The 19,766-nt window shown below is 34.2% G+C and overlaps 3 protein-coding genes across 6 annotated transcripts; all 3 read right to left on the bottom strand.

Moving 5' to 3' along the window:
* Positions 1 to 491: 491 nt before the first annotated feature.
* LOC115976882 (pentatricopeptide repeat-containing protein At5g39680) lies at positions 492 to 4,545 on the bottom strand. Of its 4 annotated transcripts, none has more exons than XM_031098399.1 (3): positions 2,010 to 4,545; positions 1,572 to 1,905; positions 492 to 572 (listed from the first exon to the last, which is right to left on the bottom strand). In XM_031098399.1, exon 1 carries the CDS (start codon positions 4,308 to 4,310, stop codon positions 2,157 to 2,159), a length of 2,154 nt encoding a protein of 717 aa, XP_030954259.1. In that variant the 5' UTR covers positions 4,311 to 4,545; the 3' UTR covers positions 492 to 572; positions 1,572 to 1,905; positions 2,010 to 2,156. The 4 variants fall into 4 exon arrangements, with proteins under 4 accessions (XP_030954259.1, XP_030954260.1, XP_030954258.1 ...); XM_031098400.1 differs by having other exon boundaries at positions 504 to 572; positions 1,543 to 1,905; XM_031098398.1 differs by lacking the exon at positions 492 to 572 and adding an exon at positions 715 to 827 and having other exon boundaries at positions 1,543 to 1,905.
* A 1,469-nt stretch (positions 4,546 to 6,014) lies between these two features.
* Positions 6,015 to 10,053, bottom strand: LOC115976883 (transcription initiation factor TFIID subunit 13-like). The gene is made up of 7 exons (XM_031098401.1): positions 9,981 to 10,053; positions 9,151 to 9,220; positions 7,930 to 8,032; positions 7,808 to 7,845; positions 7,000 to 7,059; positions 6,842 to 6,916; positions 6,015 to 6,337 (listed from the first exon to the last, which is right to left on the bottom strand). The coding sequence occupies exons 3-7, from the start codon at positions 8,030 to 8,032 to the stop codon at positions 6,209 to 6,211; spliced, it is 405 nt and encodes a 134-aa protein (XP_030954261.1). The 5' UTR covers positions 9,151 to 9,220; positions 9,981 to 10,053; the 3' UTR covers positions 6,015 to 6,208.
* A 5,546-nt stretch (positions 10,054 to 15,599) lies between these two features.
* Positions 15,600 to 19,374, bottom strand: LOC115976881 (cyclic dof factor 2-like). The gene is made up of 2 exons (XM_031098396.1): positions 18,913 to 19,374; positions 15,600 to 17,329 (listed from the first exon to the last, which is right to left on the bottom strand). The coding sequence occupies exons 1-2, from the start codon at positions 19,087 to 19,089 to the stop codon at positions 16,022 to 16,024; spliced, it is 1,485 nt and encodes a 494-aa protein (XP_030954256.1). The 5' UTR covers positions 19,090 to 19,374; the 3' UTR covers positions 15,600 to 16,021.
* Between the last annotated feature and the right edge of the window lie 392 nt (positions 19,375 to 19,766).

Below are 19,766 nucleotides of genomic sequence, written 5' to 3'. Positions count from 1 at the left end.
AAAGCCAATTTAATTTCTAGCTAAATAAATGAGAGATAAATGGGGTGGAGGAAGAAGTTTACTAAAACTTTTTCCCTTAAATAGTACTAAAATGGAACAAGGAAAGGAAAAGTGTTGCGTTGTCATGTATGAATGTCATTGGCCAAGGCACACAATGTGAAAAGTATGTTGTACACTTGTACTATGATAGTAAAGTGAGCTTGCAAAATAGCATGCCTTGACAACAATGGTAGCCATAAAGAACTTTGAGGTCAGTGATATTATTTTTTAACCAGCTTCTAAAACAGAGAAATGAAGTTTATTGGTGAAGATGGTAAATAATCGAGGAACCTTGCGTATCAGATACAGGAAATCTTCAACTAATAGCTTTCCCCTCTTTGATCTAATATCTTGGACTTTATGCACCTGCAGAAAAGTTAAAGATGTTGGCATAAGCCTACCATGACATTTTACTTTGAGAGTAAATTGTCGGTACCAAAAGAAGTACTTACAAAATCTGTGATATACTCCACAGCAATGTCCCCCACAAGTGCAACACTTTACTGCAGTACCTCGATATGGTCCTGTTTATTCTGCATAAATTAATTAACATGATCACAAACAAAATATAATCACACTTGTGTGTGTATATACATACACACACACACAAAGTATTGAAAGAAATAAATTAATAATAATAATAATAACAAAGAGAAAGAGAGACAGAGAAGTAACTCATGGCTAGCAAACTATACAATTCCTAAGCCCAAATGCTTTAATGAAGAAGACCTAAGCTACAAATTTATGCAGGCCCCGTCAACCACGTCCAAATCACACAAGATTCCAATCTATAAAAACAAAAAGATTGATGAGAGAGGGAGTATTTGAAATTGGAGTGAAAGACATAATATTAAACTCCAAAAAATGGGTCATAAAATTGGATGGAAATGCATAAAATGCAGAGAAATAAAATACATATATAAATCAATACAAAAAGTCTCCAAATTCATTCAAAGGCCAAAATTAATGAACCCTTTTAGCTTATGAAAGCAGACACTACTGTTGGTTGGTTCATTTCATGTGCATCAAGTTAAACAAGTTTCTTTCTCGAGTACTAAAAATCAAATTACAAAGCTGCAATTCAGTCAGTTCATATACCCCAATAAATATAATCAATATTATCATAAATAATAATAATAAAACTCCTAATCACCATCATGTCCCAAAGAGATTGAGATTGAGGTTATCAATCTATCTACATAAGTTCAAGGACCCAAATTGATGTTACATTCCCCCAAAACAGAACCAAAATCTACAAAATTCAACTACCCAATACCCCAATACAAACATCAACAACAGTGAAAGATGTCAAAACAAAGAGAAATTAAAAAAAAAATTGAAACAATTTATATGGAAAAATAAATAGGAAGACAAATTGTACAAATGGGAAGAGAACCAGGGAGCTGAGAAAAAGATGAGAGTAGAGACAGAACTGTATAAATAAAGCTTGAAAATTTGGGGGTTATACTTGAATCAACAAGAAATGCAATTGTGGATTTTTACTTTTTTAAGTTGGGTCTAAGCCTGTTTACCCAATGAAGATAGCACGGCTTTCTGGTCTCTGCAAGTGGCATTTGGATCAAATGGAGCTTGAGTCTCTTGGGGCCATACTTCTTTAAAAGGATTAACAGCACTTACATCTTCCTCTGCTTTCCACTGCCCTTTCCTTAAAACCACACCTCTTTTCCCTTCAATTTTTCACTCTTATCTCAAATTTGAAACATCTCTCAGAAACACAGTGTTAATGGCCAGTGTTAAGCTGACCATATAGTTCAGTGTTCAATTAATGTTTTTGCTTGACCTTGCCTCAAGGCTGTATCATCAAAATCAGGGTAACATAAACGGCCAATACTGGATTTCCACAACCTGAAAGGTGAAAGCCCATTGAAAATAAATTTCTAAACATTAATAAAAATGAAAGAGGAACACAAACTTATACACCACTTGAATAACTAATTTAAATTACTTACATAAGGTCCCAGAGGCATGGGGCCCCACAGGCCGTGATCAATATTCTTTGGCATGTAGGGGGAGGACATGGAACTAATATCCTCTAGGTTCCATAACATGCAATTAGCTTCTCCAGTCATCCATATGACAAAAAGGTCATCAACGTTTCACCAAAAATCTGCACAAGAACAGCTCCCATCGTGAAAATGATGAAAACGGTTTGCATCCCTAACAATTATCAACCTGTTTGTGACCTTTGAAATTAGTTTCACAGCTCTATGGCAATCATCACACATCCTAAGGTTCTTAATTACACGGATGGGGGCTCCTGTAGGTGTTTTCATGAGACCATATGCTATAGCCAACTTCTCACTGTGATAACTAAGATAATCTTCTTTCTGCTCATCCTCTACATCATGCAATACTGCAGCAATATCTGGCACATACCCTAATGGTTTAATCTTGGCCAGCAATTCCCCAACCTTCTCATAGATCTGACTAGATTCTGGGTGTTTGTTGTCATCTGAAACAAAGACATGGGTAATATTCCTTATCTCTAACCAGCTGACCCCAGGTTCTTTCTTGACATTTCTTTCTCTCATCAATTTTCGGATCTTCACGACTCCATCCCATCTCCTTGCCTTGGCATACATATTTGATATCAGTATATATGTTCCCTCATCATGAGGATCCATATGTAAGACAGTTTCTGCTATCCGTTTTCCTATACCATAATTCCGATGGACATGACAAGCATTTAGCAAAGTACGCCATGCAATGACATCCCACTTTACTGGTGTAGATCTCATAAAATTCTCAGCTTCATCAAGTAGTCCAGCCCTGCTCAGAAGCCCAACAAAACATGTATAGTGCTCTAATCCAGGTTCAATCCCCATTTGTTCCATTAGTTGATTCAAATAATAGAATCCTTCTTGCACTAGACACGAATGTGCACAAGCAGATAGTACCCCAACAAAAGTTACGTAGTTAGGACACACACCTGCTACCAACATGTCTTGAAACACAGTTAGAGCTTCTTTACCAAGCCCATGATGGGAATACCCACAGATCATAGCATTCCAGGTAATGGTCTCTCGAAATATCATATCTGAGAAAATCTTATTTGCTTCTTTAATGTTGCCGGTCTTGGAATACATAATTACCAAAGCATTCCCAACAATAACATGCTCCTTGAAACCTGATTTCTCAGCCCGGGCATGTAATAGATCTCCAAGTCCTAATGCAGACAAACCTGCACTGGATTTTAGCAAAACAGCAAAAGTATATTCATTTGGCATAATGCCTTCAATTTCCATTTTTGGAAATAGATTTAATGCTTCCTCAAAGTAACCATTTTGGAGGTATGCAGCCATGATTGACGTCCAGGAGACCACATTTCTATTTCGCAAACAATCAAAAACTTTCCTTGCATACAGAATTTTACCACATTTCCCATACATATCAACCATTGTGCTACTAACAAAGACATCACATTCAAGGTCACTCTTCAACATTTGACCATGAACTTGAAAACCTAACTTCAAATCTTTAAGACGAGCACAGAGGCCAAAAATGGCAACATAAGTGACATTATCCCATACCACACACTCAGCCATCATCCTATCCAAAACTTCTAAAGCTTCCCTCAAATACTCCAGTTCTATAAGTTTATTGATGACTGAATTGTAAGAAAAAACATCATATCCAGGCACTGTATTCAAAACCCGCATAGCACCATCCACATCTGAACACCTCGAATACATGCATATCAGTGCATTCTTGACATATTGATGAAGTACCAACCCAGACTTCAGCACATACCCATGACATTGCTTGCCCTCTTCAACCCTCCCAATATCAGAACAAGAAGAAATAACAATAGCAAATACATATTCATTTGGACACAAACCGTCCAACGAAACCATTTTCTTATATAGTCTAAGAACTTCCAAAGCTAACCCATTATGTAAATAACCTGACATCAACGCAGTCCATGAAACTACATTCCTTTCAGGCATTTCATCAAACAGTTGACGGGCAACAGATATTTCATCACATTTAACATAGAAATAGATCAATGAGTTTGTTTGGAACACCAGGTGGCCATTTTTGGAGGGTTGATTGCTTGTGATCAACAAGGCATGGAGTATCTTTCCTAGTCTTAAGTTTTTAGTCTCAGCTGATATTTTCAAGAGCTTAATGGGGTCTACAAGAGAGGAAGGTTTGAGATTCGGTTTGAATAGAAATGGCGCGTATTTGAGAGGCCCCGTTGGCAGTTTTGGAGTGGGCATTGATTTGGGTCTGATTTTGCAAGGCAACATATGCACTAATTCACATAGTATCTGAAACAAATGGGGGCTTATACCTCTATCTTTGTTTTACTGCTAGTCTAAAATTATAATTTAAAAGAGTGTTAAAGAAAATAGATATTTCTCACCACAGGAAACTGCAAGTATTGAGACAAAACTCCTCTAACAACAAACCTCGGAGGAGAGAGGACGAAGATTTGTGGAGAGAGAGAGAGAAGGTGGCGTTGAGGAGAGCTCTGAGAGAGAGATTTAGGGTACTTTTTTTTTTAAGCAACGGTCGGATAGGGTTTTTTATTTTTATTTTTTATTTTGGTTTTACCAATGGGTTTGGCCTCGTATGCTAAGTTATTATGTGCCAAAAACAAGTTTTCATCACCCAAGAAAAACACAAAAAACAAAGAAAAATGTTAGCGAGTGCCGCAGTATTTGTTAACATTTTCTTTTTTTATCTCACATAAAAAAAATTGTCAAAAAAATTACCAACAAAGATAAAAAAAAATTGCCAAAGCTATCAAAAGTTGCTCAAAATATTGAAAAGCTACCAGTAATTGTGTTGTTAACGGACATTTTACAGTGCCAATTAACACAACCCAAAAACAAAAAAACAAAAACGAGTTTCAAGTAAAATTTATTTTAATCATGGGGTGGAATTCACTATCAATCATTAAGGCTTTTTTTATTTTTTATTTTTATGTGTGATTAGTCTATATTTTGATTTTATTATCAAACTTGAGTTAAAAATAAATAAATAAAAAGATGTTTTTTTAATGATGATAAAAAATTCTTAATTCATGGATTTGGAATTTCTATTATGTGTGGAGTGGGTGTTAGGAACCTCACAATGTTTGTCGCAAATAGTCATTTATTTCGATCATTGAAAGATAAAATCAAGTTATTAACCGTAGCTTTTGAAACTTAAAGAATTTATCCAAACTTGAGTTTTATCTATTTTTTTAAACTCAATTTTAACTTGATTTTGAATCTCATGGTACTTGCACAAAACTCAAGTTTGGCATTGTTTTTCTCTTGAAACTTGAGTTTGGCAAAATGGAATTTCAAAAATCACAATAGATTATATAACTAATTCCAAAAATGTGAATATTTGGCAACAAAAAAAGAGTCATCCTAATAACTAGTAAGTATAAACCAATAGTGACGAAATACCGTTCATTTTTAAACCCAAAGAGAGAGAGAGAGAGAGAGCTACTACTCTCCTCCCTCACCCTAAACCTATCACCAGAAGTAAGGCCTCAAACCCATTCTCAAAAAAAGACCTCAAACTCAATCCTTTTTTTTTTTGGGGAGGGGGGTTGTGTGGAAACCTTTGTAGTTCTTGGAATCCTGTAGTTGTTGCTTGTGGCTTTTTTTCTTTTTCCACATGATAAAATTTTGGTTTTTGATAAATTTGTTTGTTTTGGATTTGTGGATTTTGGAAAAGGTTTTCTAAGTTTTCAAATTTTTTGGTAAAAAAGTTTCAAATTTGTGATTTAGAACAGCATTCTCATCTTGCTCCGGACATTGTTATATCTGTGTTTTGGTATTTTCTGTTTTATAAGCTCATGGAATGGAATTGCTTCATTCTTTAGCCATGATAATAGGCAACAGCTTGGAAGGTTGCAATAGATTATGCCAAATTTTTTTTTTTTTTTTTTTTTTGTCAATTACTAGGGAGATGCATAACACATACAAAGAAGAATAGAATTTTTTTTTGAAGGCAAAGATTAGAATGAATTAAGATTGATAAAATCTTTATTTGGATGGTCCGACTATATTTTACCTCAATGATCATTCACATGAAAATTGGTGTAGGAACATATAAGTTGTAGGGATTTCAAAACCATCTAGCATTGTGATCCAAAATTGAAAATCCTATTAGCCGATCAAAACACTGGCATATTACTCTATCTACGCTAGTTTTCTTCATCTGCCTCAAAAACCTTCCTCAACTTCTCTTCATCTGACTCAAAAACCTTTCTTGCTTGTTTGAGCTCCTCATTCATAGACAGCAACTCTGTACAGCGGTTAAGTTTTGGCAAATCCTGCAGGATAAAAGTATAACATTGGCATTTGTTTACCATGTACTAACTGATATTAATATATAACGAACTTAGAGCATGAAAATTTTGCAGCAGTGTATATCCCGCATTTACAAAGCAAAAAAAAAAAAAAAGGTTCAGACAACGAAGTCAGAGGATATCATCAATGATTTCATTTAAAGCCAATTTAAAATCTAGCTAAAGAAAAGAGAGATAAATGGGGTGGAGGATGAAGTTAACTAAAGTTTTTTTTCCTTAGATAGTACTAAATGGAACAAAGAAAGGAAAATTTTTGTCATGTATGAATGTCATTGGCCAAGGCACACAATGTGAAAAGTGTACTATAATGCAAACATGATAGTAAAGTGAGCTTGCAAAATAGTATGCCTTGATAACAAGGGTAGCCATAAAGAACTTTGAGGTCAGTGATATTTTTATTTTCTTTTTAACTAGTTTCTAAAACAGAGAATGAAATTTATTGTTGAAAATGGTAAATAATCAAGAAACCTTGCGTATCAGATACAGGAAATCTTCAACTGATAGCTTTCCCCTCTTTGATCCAATATCTTGGGCTTTATGCACCTGCAGAAAAGTTAAAAATGTGGACATAAGCCTACCATGACATTTTACTTGAGTAAATTGTCGGTGCCAAAAGAAGTACTTACCAAATCTGTGATATACTCCATAGCAATGTCCTCCACAAGAGCAACACTTTCTGGAAGCGGCTGAGAATGCAACAAAAAATATACAAAACCGTGTGTAAATTGGATACTATAAATCATCAAATTTTTCATTCTTTGTAATTACAGAATTTCATGTCAATAATATTGCATGTAATACATAAAGAATTTTGTAATTTATTTATTGAAGTTAGTAAAAACAAGAAGAGGTTGGCACCTAAAACAGAAAAAGGTAGGGAACCTTTTTGTTCAATGAGGCATAGAAAAGAATGGCAGAACACCTTCAATAGTGCACAAATGAGATGGATGCAATTGCAATTTAAAGTCTAATATAGATGAGTAATGTAGGTCTCTTCTAATGGTCAATAATCCACAAGACACAGCTAAAAGCTTTGCTACGGGTATGTTACAAAATGTGATGAATCATGCAGGTCTTGTTTTCAATCTCACATGTAAACCTCCAAAAATGTAAAACCCAGTTTCATTATCTTACCTTATGTAATTTCGACTGTGATATTAATATTATCATGATTCTTGCCATTTGTTGTGGAAGACTACTTTCCAAAATCAAGAGGCCAACACTAAGCAGTAAGCATATCAATATCTTAGTGGCAAAGATAACCATAGCAATTAAAATCAACCTCTGAGACGCTTCTGCGAGGTAATTATAAGAGATTTTGAAAAACATTGTGTTTTCACAAATACAAATAAACATAATTTAAGCTAATATAAATTACCAGTGTTGTTATAGTCCAAAAGCACAAAACAAATACAAATAAACAGTGCTACTTACATTAGGACCATCTCCAAAACCATACATCATGTGCTGCACTGTAAAATCCAAAAAGAATATCAAGGCATAAAATAAAATTGTGGCAATAAAACCAACAAAGCAAACCCATTTTAAATACTCACACTCTTTCTGAAAGATTCCACGTTTGCGCTTAAATGAAGTTTCTGAGGGCTGCGACGACCCAGCCTTTGATTTCGAGGAGGGTCCTGCAGAACTAGTGTTCATCTGTCACAATAATCAAATATCATTTTAATCTATGATTAAGCAAATAAATTAAAAAAATAATAATAATAATCATGGTTTTAGCAAAACTATAAGAATTAAAAATCCAACAAGTGAGGTAATCAAACCTTTCTCAAGCTAATAAGCCCCTACAGAAATGTGATTGACACAAAATCTTCTTTATAGAAATTTCAGATACTTTTTAATGATTGAAACCGTGGGATTTGAAGGAAGTAAGGGAGGTCTAGACTTCAACAAAATAGTAAGCAAAATTTCATTCAGGAATGGAGTAATCCATAAAACAAAATACAAAATACAACATATTTCAAAGATGAATCATGAATTGGTTCAATCAAAACTAATATGTCCTAATTTCAATGGTGCTACATACAGTATTGGATCAAACACAATAGATTACTGGCACGGAACTGAATTCACACATCTTATCTGGATGTGATACAAACATAGATTGGTGCAATACACATAAATTATATAAAATGAACAGGTAGAGAGATACCAACTGGAAATATTCAAACTAATAAATCTGCATCAAAGGAAAAATAATCTATATGTCCAAGCATTAGTTGGAACCAACAACAGTAGTGCTCTAAAGCACTATATTTTTTTATAATTCCATAATTACAATGGGGAAGGAGGGATTTGAACTTGGATGTCATGGACACATTAGGAGGTGCCAATTGAGCTACAAAGCTCTTGGCCTGGTGATCTTTCCTCCTAGTACACCACAAATAATAATGATGAAAAAGAATAATACAACCATGAAATTCTCAACTTATTTAAATTATTTCCATCATAATTTAACTTAACCCATGAATTAGTTCAATAGCCAAATCAAAGAATTAATTTTAAAAAATCATAAATCTCATTAATCCCACCAGATTCCAAACCCCATGCGGCAAAACCTCACTTGCAGACAATGCTGCTCAAGGTCTCAACAAATACCCAATGTCCAATATCCAACAATCAAAGAATTATTTAAAAGAACAAACCTCCAGTAAAGCTAAACAAGTAATTCGATTGAGAGGTAAACACAATTTCTCATTCATTTTTATAAATAAATAAAAAGGTTCAAGTAGTTTGAGAAAAGCAATATATAATACCTCCGCTGGTCTAGAGTGTTGGTCAATTGATTGAGGCAGTCCTACTTTACTGCAGTACCTCGATATGGTCCTGTTTATTATGCATACATTAATTAACATGATCACAAACAAAATATAATCACACTTGTTGTGTGTGTGTGTGTACAAATTTATGCAAGCCCCGTCAATCAAAAAGATTGATGAGAGAGGGAAAGACATAATATGCAACTCCTTAAAAAAAAGGGGGGGGTCATAAAATTGGATGGAAATGCATAAAATGCAGAGAAAAAATAACATATACATATATAAATCAATACAAAAATCATCGAATTCATTTCAAAGGCCAAAAATCATCAAATTAATGAACCCTTTTAGCTTACAAAAGCAGACACTACAGCTGGCTCGTTTATTTCAAGTGCATCAAATTAAACAAGTTTCTCTCTCAAGTGCTAAAAATCAAAATCAAATTACAAAGCTTCAATTCAGTCAGTTCATATACCCTAATAATTACATTCAAGATAACCATTAAAAAAATAAACTCCAAAAATCACCATCATGTCCCAAATGGTGATTGAGATTGAGGTTATTAATCAATCTATATATATCTATCTTCAGTTCAAGTTCCCAATTTGATGTTACATTCAACAACCCAATACCCCAATACAAACATTGTCAAAACAAAGAGAAATTTAGGACGAAAGAAAATAAATTGAAACAATTTATATGGAAAAATAAATAGGAAGATAAATTGTACAAATGGGAACAAAACGAGACCCAAGTGTAGATAAAGCTTGGAAATTTGGGGGTTTTTACTTGAAGCAACGAGAAATGCAATGAGGGATATGACGTACCTGCTTGCACTGAAACGGCGTCGGAAAAGGAAGCCTGACTGTAAGACTAATAAGGTCTGAGAGAGAGAGAGAGAGAGAGAGAGAGAGATGAGAGCGTAATTTTAACTGCAGGGGCTTTAGGCGACGTAAATGGTTCCGTCGCTTTGCTTATTTTTATTTGTTATAAAATTAGGCTTCAACTTGCTTAATATATTTTTATTGGAGGTGAATTTTGACAAATTTACTATTGAATTAGATTTTTTTTTTTTTTCTATACTTGCAAAATTTCTATAAAATTAAATATTAATAACTATGTTATCAATAAATTGTTTAAATTACAAATTTTTGTAATTTAAAATTATACATAAAATGTAAACTTATAGATTATATAATAAATAATATTTAATTAGCACAAAATTTAATATATGTATTAAGAACATTAAAAACATGTAATTCAACAATTAAATTTTTAAAATATGTAATAATGTGAATGATATTGAGTAAGGTTGACTACAATTAATTTTGTAACTAAACTTTGTCATTTTTATTTTTATTCCTTATTTTTATTATTTTAATAGATATTTAAGGATTGAAAATACTGGTCTCCATACATCCTAGTAGAGTAGTAGCTTTTTTTTTTCTTTTTTTTTTGGCACACTAATTATACACTTCTTTCCATATATATACACAGAAGGAAGTGTATAAGTTATGTGCCAAAATCGAATTTACCCAAGATTGAGTCCTATGTAATTTTTTTTTAACTCAATTTTGAATTTCTTGCTGAACTTGAATTTGGTAAAATCATGTTTCACTTGAAACCCAAGTTTGTTAAAATCTAATTTTCAATAAGCTATATAACTAAAGGCTGTTTGGTAAAAAGATTTAAATATAGTTTTTTTGTTTTGCAAATTATAAAATGATGGGTTCCACACTTGAATCTATTGTTTGGTTGACGTACTCTAAATATAGATTTCGAAAATACCCTAATAAACAAAAACAACACTCTTTTTAGGCCGGTTTAAATTGTATTCTTGGATTTTGGAGGTACACAGTCTTCAGTGAAATTGGATGCAACATTGATAATTTGATATCCTATAAATCAGGTAATGTGTACCAATAAAAGGTGGAGTGATAAAATAGTATTAACTTTTCAAGACAACATTTTTTTCACAACTTGTTGAATTGGAAGGTGTTTTATTTGGGTAAATTACAAAGTTGGTACTTATTCTTTACAGTTTACACCATTTGTCAATTCAGTCCTTAATATTTTTAGTATCATGTCAATTTGGTTCTTGCACAATCTTATGAAAAAAATTCTAACGTGTTAAACAGAATAATAATAAAATGATTTTTCATTATCACCACCTCAAATTAAAAAAAAAAAAAAAAAAAATTGTTCACAATTAAGTTTGGGGAAAATTCTAAAATCCCTTTCTCTTTCTCATCAAATTACATCTCCCTCTCTTCTCCCTCACCCTTACTTTCACTCACGTGGGTCAAGATCTGAAGTCATGAACCTATGATTGACCACCCCATATGGTACGTCAACATTGTTGGTCTCCAACAATCTATTATTTATTCTATCACAGTGTGTAAGTATAGAAAAGAGGAGTGGTTGATATATGGGACGGAGTGCTCGGTTTGCTTGAGTGAGTTTGAAGAAGATGAAGTCGGGCCCGTATGGTAGAGGAGTTTGAGTAATGTTGTTTAGATGTTTTTGATATATGTGTGGGTGAAAAATTGTGTAGAAATGTGTGTTAAAACTTACTTGCCAAATCGGCCAAACTTTTTCCCAAGTGTTGCCATGCTTTTCATGTACCTTGCATAGATATATACCTGGTTAAGATCAAACAAGAATTGTCCATTGTGTCGTGCCCCTGTAGTTAGTGACAATACTGGTTATAAGGTAAGTGCAATTGAGCCTAATTTGAGTGCTCTGGGTTCAAGCCAAGAACCCCAGTGGAGAATGTTGAAAACCATAGTGGAGTGAAAAGCAATCAAATTGGAACTCAAGTGGTGGGACTAATAAAAGTGGGGCAGGTGAAAGTGAGGGTGAGGGAGAAGAGAGGGAGTGTAATCTAATGAGAGAGAGAGAGAGAGTTAGGGATTTTAGAAATTTCCCCAAACTTGATTTTAGAACATAAAATTTGGGTTTAAAAAAAAAAAATTTGACATGGCAATACAGTTAGCAATTGATGTAGTATGAAAAATAATTTTTTATTATTCGGTTTGACACATCAGATTTTTTCCATCCAAAGGATAACAGCAAGTACCAAATTGACACGATACTAAAAATGTTAGGGACCAAATTGACACAATTGAAATATTAGGGACTAAATTGAAAAATAGTATAAAAGATTGGGACCAATTTTATAATTTACCCTTGTTATTTTCACATGAGCCACATGGACACCACTTTATTATCTACAATTTTGTTTTTTGTTTTTGTTTTGATAAGTGACCACATTTCTATTAACTATATAAAAAGCAGTTATGCCGTTACAGTGTTTATGCACTGTTCATACCACTTTTTCACTATTCATCTACAAGTGGAAATTTGGTGAGGCACTTTGTCTTTTTTTTCAAGGATAATTACACTTTACCCACCTGTGGTTTACCTCTAATTCGATGTGCCTACCCGTGGTTTCAATTTTAACACTTTACCCACGTGTGATTCTCACTGTTATTGTGCCGTAACCCACCTCTCCCTCAGTCGTTAGTCTAACACAGAATATGTAAAAAAAACAAACCCCAAACAGATCAAAACACTCTCACTCAAATCTTGAACATGAAGAACACACCCAAAAATCTGAAAAATTACAGGATGTTGAACCCAAAAACAATATCCAACACAGGCCCAAACCCTGAGCTGACCGACCAGCCCAAAGCTTTTCCAAGAGCAAAATTCCTCTGCAAATGCAAAAGTGGTTTTGGGAAGTAAAAATAGTCAAAACCCCAAACACATTTCCAGCAAAACCCAGAGCACAGTCTCATCATCACTCCAATTAAGAATTCTCCGTGAGATATGTGTATGGCTCCTTGACGATAACATCTTAGGCTTCTTCGTACTAATTGGTGTAAGTGAACCATGATACTATCCCTTATCTGTTTTAGCTTGAATCAAAGGTAAAGCACTGTTCTTCGAAGATATTAACTTTGGGTACTCTTTGATCACATTTGCACAATTTTGATTTGAATGCTTGCCACCAATTCAAGTACCTGAGTGACACACTTGGCACAAAAGACCTTGGTGGAACATAGAACCTAACATTTTCCAAGTTAAATTCTAAACCAGAAAAATCACCTGGAAGATCTTGATCCATTCCAAACTGCATTGCCACTCGCTAGGGCGAATGCTTCTTTGTACAATCCATTAATCCAACCAATTCAGATGCGTGCAGCATTTACGTTAAGGCGTCGAGCTCCAATTCCCAGACGACGTCGTCGTCGTTGTCCGTGACGATGCCGATGTCGTTTGACTGGTTCGATAGTGGGGATCATAAGAACATTTTCAAATCTCAAGCCTATGAATTCAAACAAAACTGTCAAGAGGATAGAAAAGATTGAAAAAGAAATTTGTGGTGTGTTTGATTTGGTTTTAATCTTTGGTTGCAGTGGTCGTGGGTTATGTTCAAAATTTATGGGTTTAATTTTTGGTTAATCTTCAAGATTTCTGGGTTTAGTTTTTGGTTTGGGTTTATGTTCAAAAATTCTGGATTCATTTTTTTTTTTTTTTTTTTTTTTTTGAGATAATAAACAGAACTATGTTAATGTAAAAGAGTAACCGTATACAAATATACAAATATAAAGAAAAGAACAAACGTTTAGGCTTGCTCTAGCGAGCCAACTCAAGAGACAAATAGGAAAAGATTCGAGTATTATGTTCTTCAGATTTGTGGGTATGTTATTCATGTTCAAGATTTGAGTGAGAGTGTTTTGATCCATTTGGGGTTTTATTTTTTACATATTCTGTGTTAGACTAATGGCTAAGGGAGAGGTGGGTTACGGCACAGTAACGGTAAGAATCACAGGTGGGTAAAGTGTCAAAATTGAAACCACAAGTAGACACATCGAATTAGAGGTAAATCACAGGTGGGTAAAGTATAATTATCTTTTCTTTTCTTTTCTTTTTTTTTATTATTTTTTTTTATTTTTTTTTTAAGTTTCAAATAGTAGCTACAATACTAGGAGGCACTCTAGCTAAAATTGTTACATTTTTTTTTTCGTCTTCCGTTTGTACTTTTTTTTTTCTTTTATATATATATATATATATTGTTATATTGACACAACAAATTTCACAATATTTTCATAATTATTAAGGTGTCAATTTCTTATAAGTCAAAATAAAATAATAAAATATGAAACTGTGACCAACCACAACTAAAAATAAATATTTTGTGAAAATGTTGTGACACTTGTTAAGTGAATGTGTAAAAGTTACAGTACTTTTGGTTTGTTCAATATGTACCTTTTTTTTTCAATCATAGATTTGTGCTCTTTTTTCTTATATATAAAAGCACAAATGCACGTACAGTGTTTTTGCACTATACATCCAGTGTTTTTGCGCTGTATATCTACAGTGCCATTTTGTTGAGTCACTTTGTCCCTTTTTTTTTTTTTTTTTTTATTATTATTTAAGTTTTGAATAGTAGCTACAGTACCAATTTGGTTTAATCAACTTTGTTGAGCCAAAATTCATTATTCCACATACAATTTTTTTTTTGTTGACTTTTTATATATATTTTTTTCTTTACACACTATTTTAAGTAAAAACACATAGTTTTGCACACAAAAACTTAGGAAAAAAACATTTTTCATCCTTTATGTTTGGGGTAGTTTACAATTCTTCCTTAAACTTTAAAATCATGCAATTTTTCCATTAATCTTTGGAAAAGAGCAAATATATCATATTATTATACTCTCAGTTAAACCCTAATGAAAACTTATGATTCTTAAAATATTTTATTGTGTAATGTCCAAATTACTCCTGCTAAATTTTAACATCCTAAAAATTTTCTTTACGTATTTTGAGTTTTAAATGATAAAAATTCTTAGAAAGTTAGAATGATGATATTTAATGACACAAGCCTTTTCTTATCTTTTTTTTTTTTAATTTTAAATTTCTTAGCAAAACTCAGTTATTTATTGTTGAAAGATGATGATATTCGTTATCATTCTTAGAAGTTTTTAGAATAGATATATTGTCTTTAGCAAGTAGGTACTAAAAAACTATTATAGTTAAATAAATATTTATATGTTAAATAGCTACTCTAATTTTGTGATTGATCAAATTTTTTAAACGAATAAGATTAACTTTTTACGACATAATTATGAAAATTCTTAAAATTAATGTCTCTTTTGATTAATATAAATCTCTATATATTTTAAAAATCAAATGATTCATATCTTTATTTTATAATACAAATAAAATCTAGAATTGACCATAATTACTACAGTACTTTTTTTCCACGACAAGCACGTGTTTTGCACGTGGTGCCCTAACTAGTTTATCTAAAATTAACAACTTGTAACGTAGTAGTTGTGAACAAAATTATGAGAAAAGTAGTCTCTAAACTTATTGTCACAAGCATACGCACTTCGCAAGTCAAGGTAGAATTAATTTAAGAATGCACCAAAAGATGGAAATCTCTAAATGTATAGAAGGACAAGAAGTTCCATTTGAATTCAATTCCCAAATTTATTTATGTACATCTGGGATTTTTGGTACACACCTTGTTCTTGCGCTCACTATTTGATATAGAAATATGTACACGAACTCAGCAAACCATCTAACATAAAGCAAAAAGCACCTGTTCATACTAGCACATGATATCAGTTCCTACTTTGGCTAAACTGGGTATCTTCTCCTAAAATGGAGATGCCGGGATAATCCTCCTCCGCTCTGCCTCAGTTGGACTGGTTTCATACTTTTAGAAATGAGGCTGGCAAACTCAAAATGATACCATGGCATACACCATTGATGGCAATTTGAATGGACCAGTTGAAAACTGCCAAGTCTGCTTGTAACACTGTAAACTGATTACAAAATATAAGCTACCTATTTATGAGCTCTCATGGAAGTTGAGTGACCTAGACAATGCTGCTGGATTGGCTTGCAAGACCGGAGAGGTTTCGGCTACATGATTCTTTTCATCAGTCTTTGATTGGAATGCCTTAAAGAGTCCTCCCCCACTAATTGTGTCAGCCTTGTCATTCTTTATCCCCAATGTTGCCCATATAGAACTTCTTGCAGCTTCACCTGGGTCATCAATCCTCAAAGTCTTTGGAATCCAAAGGCATCTCTCAGCATTGTTTTCTTTTAGTGGTTCCTCATCCCCAGAGTTGCTTGACTTGAGAATGTTTTCATCTCTTGAGTGTTTTCCCAAGGTTGGAGAGTTGGGACCAGAGCTCAGGGCTGTATGGTTTGGAGATGTTGGCTGGGGAAGCCAAGGGATGCTCCAAGTGCCTGGTACAGTACAACCCCAATAAGCTGCAGCAGGGTAGAAGGGCATCGGAAAGCCTGGAGGGCAGAAAGCAGGTGGTGGTACAGGGGAGCTCCACTGAGCTGAATGCCATGGATAAGGCCAAGGAGCCCCAGGAAAGCATGGTATTTGAGGTGCGAAACCCTGACAATTCCGCATCACTTGCTCTTGTGACCCAATTTTGCCAGGCTCATTCTTTGGATTCGAACTTGCAACTGAAGCTCCATTTGAACGATCATCCCCATTTTCTCCACCTCCATAAGGAACTGGAATCCTTAGTTCCTCAGGTTTATGAATTCCATTTGGTGTGCAGTTCCTCATTGATTTATCAGCAAGGTTCAACACAGAAGCCATTGATTCACAGAGGGGTGTGTCTGAGCCAAATGTAAGGACAGTGCCGTTAGATTTCAAAGAAGGATGGTGGACTCCATTTGGAAGATCAGCTCGAGCATTCTGGAGAGCTTCAGAGACAGTTATGTGACGGTAGTGAGAAGCAGAATTCTTGTTTTTGCGTCGACCAGCACCCACAGGCACATTCCTCATGGTCCCACCAGCTGTCCAGTATCTCTGGCAGTTCTTGCAGAAATGCCGGGGTTGGTTGACATTGTAATTGTTGTAGTAACAGAACTTGGTATCCATGCTATTACAGCGGGGGCATGGCAGTATCTTGTCTGGTTTCTTTAGGGTTTTTTCCTGTGAATTACTAGATTCACTCTGATCTTCTTCAGTCTTTGAGGCTTTTAATGTAGCACTCTCCTTCTCAACCGAGGGTGTTTGAGGGTTCTCACTTATTCCTGAGGCTCCATCTGGATTTGTCGACTCTTCTGAAGACACAGGTAGGCCTCCATCTTCCTTTTTATTTGCAGTTGGTTTTTCTCCCATTGTATCCTGAATTGAACAAAATTTCCATTGAGAAAGACAATTTCAAATATAAATTGATGGCAGATAAAAATATTCCACTACAGTAAAAACCATATTCAGGGAAACTTAATAAAAAATAAAATCATGGACCAGATTTCACTTAAATCTTTTGAGCATTCAATGATATTAACCAGTTGAACAAAAACCAATTAACTCGCAAAAACCACATACTAGTAAAAGTACTTCATCATATTAGAACCAAAGTTCCATAGTTGCAATACAAAAGAACATGCCAGCAAAAGTATATATAGAACCACCTCTTTGAAGGACTAATGACAAGACTCTTAACTCATTTCAGTCACCGAACAAAGGCTCATTTGCCTGGGGTCAGAGATATCTAGAATGTTCAGATTCAAGTGTTCCTAAGGCTTACTTTATTGCAAAGGTACGTATGAAAAGTCATGATAACCCAATCTGTTGTAACAGGCTGAGTTTGGAGTGATTGTCATAAGATTCAAACTGAAAATTGTCTCTTTCTCTTCTCTTTTCTATGAATTCTAGGTAACCAAATGGAAAATAAAATAAAGTTAGTCAAAATTGGTAAGGAAGAATAAGCAACAAAATTGGTAATAACTCTCTTGAAGATACTATGGCAAGTATGTTTGTACTCGCATAAGCACTATGAGTTACTGAAAAAGGCTATTAAAACAAGGCAATGCTAAACTTGACTGGCAAACTCCTTGTTTTTCCAACAGAGACAACCAATGTTCAAAACCAACCCCCCCATCCCCATTGTGACTATTGAATTTAGCTATTTATTTATTTTTAAAGTACAAATAAACACAGGTATGCCACCGTGAAGAAATTATTCCCCAAAAAATAGCAACTCCATATCCAGATTATAGATTGTTCTTGATCTCAAAATTGGAAAATTCCTCACAAAACGCAAGGATCTCATTTGGAAACAGCATTGTTCACAAACAAAAGTTAACCATAGAATACGATCACAAAGAAAAATTACACATATTTTTTAACTTTATATAATAAAAGAAAATCCAAGATTTGCCAAAAAATAATCTAGCCCCTCACCCTCAGCTATCAAAACTCAGGTTGCAAATCTAATTGTCTCCACCAAAAGATGTAAAACCATAGATGAAATCTAACAAGATGCCAAATCCAAAATCCAGTAACTAAAATGGACAACCTTAACAAAACGACCAAAGTTCCTAAGCTAATCTAAACGATATTACACCACCAATCTCCAAAACCAATCAAAATAAACCTAAACTACCTCAAGCAAATCCATCATAACGAGCTCATTTTTTATACAAAAAACGAATCAAAACACACCCCAAAAATCCAAACTTTAAACACTGAAGCTAAAGAATCAAACTAAACCCCAATTCAAAGCTCACGAAAACATCATTAGCAACCAAAAATAATTATTAAAAAAAAAAAAGCCCACCATAACCAAGCAATCAAGCAAAAAGCTTCCAAACTAAGACCGACCCATTATATATCTCCACCTTGAAAATAATGGGTCGCTCTCAAAATCCAAAATTTTTTCAGCTCACGCATCCAAATCCCAATATCCCAAATCACATACATACCTTCTCAGCCGAAGAGTTACTCGAAGAAGCACGGTCTTGATCGATATTATCATCCACCAGAGGACCCGAACACGAAGATGGAGCTCCGGAACATTCGCCCGAACCGTTTGCCTGAACCTCCGGCACCGGGATCGTTTTCCCGAACAGCTTTATCGCCGGGTCTTTAGCTTCCGACATTTCTCTGTCTCTGTTTTCTTTGTTTTTTTTTTTTTTTTGAAACACTTTTTAGAAAGAGAAACAAAAACAAAGAGAGATCTGACACGTTGTGGTGTAAGAGAGAGAGAGAGAGACAGAGAGTGTTGTGGCGTCGTGGTATCGTCGATTGTACGTTGTTTTTTGTGTTATGTGTTTGTGTGTTTTTTATTTTGATTTTGCTTTGTTTGATAGATGAGAGAGAGAGAGAGAGAGAATAGATGATGAGGAGCCCAAACGGGCAGGTGGGGGTGCCACGTTAGCAATATAGAGAGAGAAAGTGTAAGAGAGAGAGAAAGTGAAGAAATATAAAGTGAATTCTGAGCCACAAGTTTGGTTTGTGGCCTTTAAAAGAGATCTCTCTTTTTCTTTCTCTTTTTGATTCTCTTTCACTTTTTTTCTTTGGACTTGTCAATGTAAACGGCAATTTGGGTTTTCGTTGGACGCCAATTTGTAATTTCTAAGTCCTAGTCAGCTCTCTTTTTCCTTTTTTCTTTAATTATTATCCCTCGGCGACTCTCACTTTGTTCAAAAATCAAAACTCGCCAACCTTTTTTTGTTCCTTTTCATTGTATTAATTAAGATTAAGACTGATAAAAAAAAATAAAAAATTTAAGATTAAGACTGATAAGAGTGAGTCATTAACTTATGACTTCAAATTT

This window comes from Quercus lobata, chromosome 2, assembly GCF_001633185.2.
Source record: "Quercus lobata isolate SW786 chromosome 2, ValleyOak3.0 Primary Assembly, whole genome shotgun sequence".
In the NCBI taxonomy this organism is placed as follows: domain Eukaryota; kingdom Viridiplantae; phylum Streptophyta; class Magnoliopsida; order Fagales; family Fagaceae; genus Quercus; species Quercus lobata.
The sequence above is the reverse complement of the archived record's forward strand: the minus strand, read 5'-3'. Positions and strand labels throughout refer to the sequence as shown.

Excerpts from the sequence above, each read along its gene's own strand:
- LOC115976881 (XM_031098396.1), bottom strand. The coding sequence starts at position 19,089 with ATGTCGGAAGCTAAAGACCCGGCGATAAAGCTGTTCGGGAAAACGATC. Across the intron at positions 17,330-18,912 it reads GTAACTCTTCGGCTGAGAAG|GATACAATGGGAGAAAAACC; the intron begins GTATGTATGTGA and ends TGTTCAATTCAG.
- LOC115976883 (XM_031098401.1), bottom strand. The coding sequence starts at position 8,032 with ATGAACACTAGTTCTGCAGGACCCTCCTCGAAATCAAAGGCTGGGTCG. Across the intron at positions 6,917-6,999 it reads TGGAGTATATCACAGATTTG|GTGCATAAAGCCCAAGATAT; the intron begins GTAAGTACTTCT and ends ACTTTTCTGCAG. Across the intron at positions 6,338-6,841 it reads TCCTGTATCTGATACGCAAG|GATTTGCCAAAACTTAACCG; the intron begins GTTTCTTGATTA and ends TTTATCCTGCAG.
- LOC115976882 (XM_031098399.1), bottom strand. The coding sequence starts at position 4,310 with ATGTTGCCTTGCAAAATCAGACCCAAATCAATGCCCACTCCAAAACTG.